The 8,190-nt window shown below is 35.3% G+C and overlaps 1 protein-coding gene across 1 annotated transcript; it reads left to right on the top strand.

Annotated features, from left to right (window-relative positions):
• The first annotated feature begins 5,755 nt into the window (after positions 1-5,755).
• Cyp6a21 (Cytochrome P450 6a21) lies at positions 5,756-7,475 on the top strand. Its single transcript, XM_067771150.1, has 2 exons — positions 5,756-6,955; positions 7,013-7,475. The coding sequence occupies exons 1-2, from the start codon at positions 5,860-5,862 to the stop codon at positions 7,429-7,431; spliced, it is 1,515 nt and encodes a 504-aa protein (XP_067627251.1). The 5' UTR covers positions 5,756-5,859; the 3' UTR covers positions 7,432-7,475.
• Positions 7,476-8,190: the final 715 nt, after the last annotated feature.

Below are 8,190 nucleotides of genomic sequence, written 5' to 3'. Positions count from 1 at the left end.
CCCTTTCAAAAATATTTTATATAAAAGTGGGCGTGATCCTTAAACGATTTCGTTAATTTTCAAAGCATCCTTATAGTAAAGGATACCTCTCTGCCGAATTTTTATTACGATAGGTTTAACGATTTTTGATTTATGATTAATAATATTTGTAAAATTGATTTTTTCACAAGTGGGCGGTGCCACTCCCATTTTGAAATTTTTTTTCAAATTTTAATCACGAGTCTCAATATCAGTCCACACGTCAAATTTCAACATTCTAGGTGTATTATTTACTACATAATCAGATTTTTTGCGTTTTCCAAAATGTTAGTGATGGGCGTGGTTATCATCCCATTTCGCTCATTTTCCATACCAATCTATTCTGGCTCCAGATAAGCTCGTGAACCAAATTTTGTGAAGATATCTCAATATTTACCCAAGTTATTGTGATAAAGGACAGACGGACGGACGGACATGGCAAAATCAAATTTTTTTTTGATACTAATGATTTTGATATATGGAAGTCTATATCTATCTCGATTCCTTTATACCTGTACAACCAACCGTTACCCAATCAAAGTTATAATACCCTGTGTACAAGTGCAGCTGGGTATAATGAGAGAAAAGCTAAAGCGTAGGAAGAGCGAGCGAAAAATATTTATCAATTCTTTTAAAATGGTTCAGATAAACCAAAGTTCGAGCAGAATAACGTCTAGTGGTTTCGCTAGTTATGAAATTGTTTTTGTTAAAGTTGTGAAGTTTCTCTTTATCATGACTTTTCATGCTGAGAGTGTAGTAATTATGCACTGCAAATGATAAGAGATATAATTTAAATTAGCTATAAAATACATATTTACATATGTACTTCCAATTTAGGTAGTAATATTGTATTTTTTTTTCGCACGATCATTCTAGAAATTGGATGTTGTTAATCATTAAACAAATACTTAACAATAAAATGGCGCCATATACCACCGTGAAGATTTAAGCTCTCTTGGCGATATCGAGCAAACTTTTTAACTGTCTCTACAAATTAGTGGCTCGGGATGAACATGTTTTATGTGGACTCAGAACGGTATCTACCAAGCAAACGAATTTTCGCCAAAAGGTTTTCTAGAATGAAATACACTGGGAATGCTTGCCAAAGTACCTCCGAGAGACGACCGGGTTTAAGAAAGCTTTTTCTTTAAATGGCGACGTTGTATTTCCCAGTATCAAAACCTAGTACTTACGGTATCGTGCTGTAAATGTCTAAAGCAGGGATGTACAAAGCCAGTTAAATTTTTTGTAGTGGTATGTGTGCAAAACGAGAATAATGAATGAAATTTGAGCTTAAAATGTGCTTAAGATATGTGTACTGCTTGAAATACAAGCGAACTATTATTGACTGCTTGCTATACTGAATTCAGTCGCTACACTCACAAAACAGACACATATGTATATGTGAAGACTGACTCGATGTTTGACGCTCTATGCGGCTCTTCTGACCGCCTCTGGACTAAGGTGTTAAAATTTGTCTTTAGATAGTTTAAAAATGCAAAATATGAAATCGTAAGGCTATGGCAAACTTACCATTTCTATATGCATAAAAGTAAGAACAGATGACCCAATCTACCTTATAGCAAGCAATATAGTTGATTATTGCTGTCTTACCAATGCGCTCTAGTTGGACTTTTAAAAATATTCGAATAATACGATTAATCGAGTTTTCGATTGCTCGATTTTAAATTTTTGTACTTACGTATATTAATCGAATTTCGCTATTCGAATAGTTGCTTTATTTACATTATTCGAATAACCACATTTCAACGATAGTTTGATTATTCGTGTGTTCAGAAGCATGCACCAAATATTTGTTCTTTGTTGAATCGTTTCCAATTTTTTCGATTAGCAGATATTGAAATCTTGGAATAGTAGGTCTCAAAAATGGTACGCCCATGGACAATTTTCGGGACTTTTCGATTTTGATACGAAACATATAAGTAAGCATACAAAAATTTCGGAAAAAGTCAATATTTTGCTAAGAACGTAAAAGAATGATCAAAAACCTAAATATTTTACAATTTTGGAAACCAAGTTGTGATCATCGTTTATATATTTAGCTTTAAAAATAAAGGAGACGACCATACCTTTCCAACGTGTCATACCTGGCCTTTTCACGATGAAAAGTACATTCGAGATGTGATGAGTGACAATGGGATAACATGAAAGCTTTGAGAGCCGATTCCTCTAAACAGTTCTATGACTTACATTACATTCAAACTGCATGCTCAACTCGAGATTATAAGTTATTTTATAGTTGACCAGTACTAATAAACTTTAAATTGGCTCATAAACTGGAGTTTATGACGGAATATGAATGTAATATAAGGCGTTAAAACCTGTTTAGGAGCCTAACCTTATCAGTTTCGGTACGTTGATAAAAGTTTTAAATATTTGACTTACAAGGGAAAAAAACTTCTTCATAAAAACAAAGTAATCATACAGGTACAACAGACAAACATGCATCAACAAATGAACACAAAAACATAACGACTAATATTACTGATTTCTACCTGCCAAAGCTAACCACACAAATTGAGCAGTGAAAACCCAACGCATGTGGGTGAATGAACACATAACACACACATATCTTTAAATATGAAAACAATTAATTTGACAATGCCCGCTCACGCAGAAACGAACTATAAATACAAGATAAACGACGATAGCAGATCAGCGGGTTGGGGGGTCAGATTATACTCGCGGTAGGTATGCCTGTCGTAAGAGGCGACTAAAATACCAGATTCAAGGGGCTGTGTAGCGCAACCCTTCAGGTTGCCAGCGAAATATACAGTTTCTCCAAAACCAATTGTCAACCTCACCTATCCGCGGCGAATCTTGTTTCACTAACAGACGAGGCTCTGGCGAACCCAAGCTCCTGATGGAACTTGGCGGTGGGGAGGGAGGGATGACCTGAAGGTTTAATGTGGCCATATAAATCGTTCACGAGATGGTCGGTATAGCACCTTAATGGTGCTGTGTTACCGGAGCGTGCCGGATCTGCATTCGACAAAGGACCATCACATCGATAGCACTCCCCAAAGCCTTTGGGGGAGCAACCTTATCGCTACAACAACAACAACAACAAAAACATAGAAGATCTGAACGATAATCCACGCTGATGATCTGACGATGATCAACGACGAAACCGGTTTGTTTCAAAACCAAATTTGACAAAGGATGACGGAGAATGCTTCCAATATACATAAAAAAATGTATTTCCTTGTTTTTAGATATCGCGGTTTACCATGTAAGCCACGCAAATGAAACAATTTTTGATATATGTAAGTTTACGATGGTTATACATTTGATCGATATTGCGAACGGTTCGCGAGTCTTATGAATTTTAAAATTTCAGCGGCGAAAAATTTTAAGAAACTGATGCAGTCTAATGCACATGCATTAATAAGCGTGAAATCAAAAGAGAATACGGCAAACACGCTTATTTCTAGAGAGCTTGTTATTAGATAATAAAAACTTTGCAAAAAGCTGCTAAGAAAGCTTATGCTTTGTCTTCATAAGGTTGAAGTGACTAATATTAAAAACTGTGTTTAATTGACGCGCAGGTCATTTGATGTAACATAATTGTCTTTTAGTCAATAAAGCAGTGTACGGTGAAGACCTAACCTCAAATTTTATGTTGAAATATTTTACAACTATTTATTCTTGGTTTTCATAAGACCAAAATGATTAACATAAAAAAAGCCTAAAACTTAAACGCTGGCCATTTGATGTCAAAGTTTCGTCCATTTTGTCACATTACTGACTCGAATTCGATAAAGCCATGTGTAGTAAAAACTCACATCCTGTTTTTGTTATTCTCCTTTTTTCACAGTTGGCAAACAAGAAAAATTTTCCAACATGTTGTCAAATGAAATTTCAATGTCAAATTTGCCATACCGTTGAGTAATCATGGCGTTTACTTATTTGACATTTCTGTTGTGACTTCGAAGTCAAAACAGACGAAAAACGCAATTGTCATCTAATGACAAGTCATTTTTATTTATAACACAACGTATGCGACCAAACTTAATCTAGTGAAAACCAAGCATTATACATTTTTCCGACGAAAGTTAAAGTAAGTACTCATCTTAATGGAAGCAGCCATTCGATTAATTGATAATATTTTGCCGAGCATTTAAAATTTTCGCATGTCATGCTGATAAAGCAAGTAAACGATTACAACTTCATTAATTCAATAATAGCTGTGTTTTTTTTACATCTATATACGTTTACGCTTAAACTTTATATGGACTGCTAAGCGACAAACTTTAAATACACCTCTGAAATTGCTGCGCATAAAATTAGTACTACTAAATTTCAATACGCATTATACTCAGATGTAACTGAAATATGTGTCTATGTTTCCCTTCTACACTAATTCTATGTATTATATACGTGTCCACTATTTATCACAACTGATTCAGCTATATGTTATACACAGACAGCCAACAGAGGGTTGTGTCTCCGCTTTTCGGTACACCCTGTACTGTAGCTAGTTGTTTAACCACTGCCGCTAGATGGGTCTCCTAAGCATTATCTAAGCGAGGATAGGCAAACGTAAACGTATACGCGTGTAAAAAAAACGGATAATATTAACTTGAAGTTGGGCCTGGCCTGGTTTCTCTCCAATTTGTGGCGTGCTACTTTTGATTTAATCTTACATTTATTGTTAAGACCAATTATTTTGACGTACTCCGAAACCAAACTTAAGAAAGCATTTTTACTGAACAGCCTTCCATCCAGAAATACCCTCCAGCCCCAAATTCCAGCTATCGCTAAGGCTAACGTCAAACCAGGGCCCAGGAACAACAGCGAAATTGTATTTTGTTTAAAGCACATCTGATTGACGGGCGAGCACACAATTCTCATATCGCTGCGATTCATAAATTGAGGGGATGTGTGGAATAACGGTATAACTCAAGAATCAACCTTTTGAGAAAAGTAAAAAAAAACTTAACAATGCAGGTAAAAATAAATTTATAATAATCCTACGTGGTAGGATTTTAGATAGTATGATTCCTTGATAAGAAAAAGTAACAAATTTTATATATACATAATTTTATTCGAAAATGGATGATTTCTTTTTTTTGAGTTATACCGTTATTCCATAGATCGAATATCAAATATTTTGATTGAGATACTTTATTAAAAAAAATAGTAGATACATTAATAACCATTGTTAAATACATTATATTCTATTATTTAGATGTGCTTATAACAATTTTTATTTCCGTTTGTCATTTTTAGCAATTGTTTTGTTACTACTTTTATCATTTTTAAACTTTTTCTATTTTTAACAATGGAGTTCTCTGTCTGCTTAGTCGTTTTTGAAACCACTTCAATTCTTTTATTTTTCAGTTCTCACTGGTCTACGACATGGAATATATTTTCATACCATTTCGATGCTTCACTACTGCAAAATTTTATTAGAGAGTTATGCCGTTTTTCCATAAATGAAGCTAATATCTTTGTCAAATATCACTATTATTTTCTAAGATTAATATGGTATGTGTATGTAATCCTGCTCTTTTTATTTAGTTGATTTATGGAAAAACTGCGTAACTCGACTTATACCATTATTCCACACATCCCCTCAATTGATTGCTGGGTATAAAAACTACAAGTATTTTGGTTGTATAACTTATGTAGTAAGAGCATTAAAAAGTATACAAAGTTAAAGCTCACATCGCCCTCTCAATGAACGTTAGAATTATTAGAGTATTTTCGATGAATTTAGTTTAGTGCACTAGGTGCTTTGCTATCGTTCTAATTGACTACCGCTTGTCGTCAATTTTACATTATTTTCGCTTGATTAAACCAGATAATTACGTCATTATGTCTGTCACGCTATTCCTCGTGGCTACGCTCTTTGGACTGCTGGGATGTATTTTTTATTGGCTTCATCGGCATTTCCAGTATTTCGAAGTGCGCGGCATTGCTTATGAAAAACCAAATTATATATTGGGCAACTTTAATGGCATTCATAGGACGCGTTCATTTGTTGAGATTTATTCGAAAATTTACAAGAAATTTAAAGGAACTGGGCCCTTTTGCGGCTTCTTTTGGTTTCAACGGCCATCGGCGTTCATTTTAGATACACAATTAGCAAAAAACATATTAATTAAAGATTTCAATAATTTTGTTAATCGTGGCTTTTACACAAATGCCGAAGATGATCCACTTACCGGACAATTGTTTCTCTTGGAAGGTCACCGTTGGCGCACAATGCGTAATAAGTTATCGCCCACTTTTACATCGGGTAAAATGAAATATATGTTTCCAACTGTGCTCCATAAGGCTGAGGAGCTTGTGCGCATTCTTAGCAATGACATAACACAAGAACCCAATGTCGAAATACGCGACTGTATGGGACGTTACACCACCGACGTTATAGGCACATGCGCATTTGGTATTAATGTGAATTGTTTGCAGAATCCCGATGATGAGTTTCGTCAAATGAATAGACGTGTGTTCACCGATCAGCGTCTTGGTCGCTTGGGTTTCGCGCTACTCAACAGTTTTCCGAAATTTTGTCGTAAAATCCACATGAAAAGTACACCCGACCATATTACTGACTTCTATATGACTCTCGTGCGTCAGAATATAGCACATCGGGAGAAAAATAATATAAGACGTAATGATTTCTTTGATATGTTGTTGGATTTGAAAAATAACAAATTAATAAAAACTGTTGATGGTGAAGATATGAGCATAACGGTTGAGGAGATGGCAGCGCAAGCATTTGTATTTCTTGTAGCGGGCTTTGAGACATCATCAACAACTATGGGTTTTGCATTGTACGAGCTGGCACAATATGACGATATACAACAACGCGTGCGTGATGAGATCACAGCAACTTTGGCTAAACATAATGGTGAATTCACTTATGAATGCATGAAAGAAATGGTTTATTTGGAGCAAGTGATTTCTGGTAAATTAGTCAGTTAAAAATATATAGCTTAGTTTAACACATATTTTCTTTGCGTAGAAACACTTCGCCTTTATACGGTGCTGCCTGTGTTAAATCGTGTATGTATGGAAGATTACGTTGTGCCTGGTAATCCGACATATGTAATTCCCAAGGGTATGCATGTTGTTATACCATCGGGTGCATTTCATCGCAGTGCTGATTTGTATCCTAATCCAGACGAGTTCAACCCCGATAATTTTACACCCGAAAAGGTGGCTCAGCGAGATGGCATTGAATGGCTCCCATTTGGTGAGGGTCCACGCAACTGCATTGGCATGCGCTTTGGTCAAATGCAAGTACGTGTCGGCTTAGCTTTGCTTTTGAAGAATTTCAAATTTTCTGTGTGTGGCAAAACCCCAATTCCTATGACTTATAATAAGAAAAGTTTTATAGTCAGTTCCGAGCATGATATCTATTTGTATGTCAAAAAAGTGTAATAGTTGATAAATTATAAAAAAAAAAATAAAAAATAAAAAAATTAGTTGACTATTTACTGTAATTACCTTAAGCTCTTGTGACTGAGCTGAAAAGAAGACGTGAGTACCTAGAACTCGTGAAGACCGATGTGTTAATATTAACTAATGTTTTTAAACTAAAAAGAACTCGTCCAGGCGTTGAAGTTAAATCACAATGAATATAAGCTTATCTCACCTTATAATTTAGAGCCTTTATGACAAGATGCGGCCGACGTGGTGTCATGGTAGTGTGCTTCGCCCACCACACCGAAGATAATGGGTTCACACTACCGGAAAAGCAACATCAAGAAAGTTCGGCCTAAAATCTCTTCTGAAGTTATCGCGCCTTACATTTACTTATTTTTATTTCATGACAAGAGTTTCGTCGGCCTCTTATGGGTAACAACCGATATCGACAAGTTATTGGTTTTCAATCGATAGCTGTTATTTTTTATTTTTTTTTCTCGGGCGTTGTGGCAGCCTACTGCCCTCAAGTGGCCCGGTGAAACCAGGCTAATCCTGTTAATTTTTTTATACACAATTTTTTTAATTCTATTTCTTATTTATGTTTTATTTATAAATTTTAATTTTTATTGTTACCGAGTCGTTGAGAGGCAGTGGCTTCTTAAGCGCCGAGATCTAATACTGCTCCGCTACGGAGAAACTCATCAGCTGAGAAATATAGATTCACAAATACAATAGATTAAAAGTATACATATAATTTTTTAATTATTAAGGGAA

This window comes from Eurosta solidaginis, chromosome 3 (genome assembly GCF_040869045.1).
Source record: "Eurosta solidaginis isolate ZX-2024a chromosome 3, ASM4086904v1, whole genome shotgun sequence".
NCBI lineage: Eukaryota > Metazoa > Arthropoda > Insecta > Diptera > Tephritidae > Eurosta > Eurosta solidaginis.
Note: the sequence above shows the minus strand (reverse complement) of the source record. Positions and strands in the feature narration are given on the sequence as shown.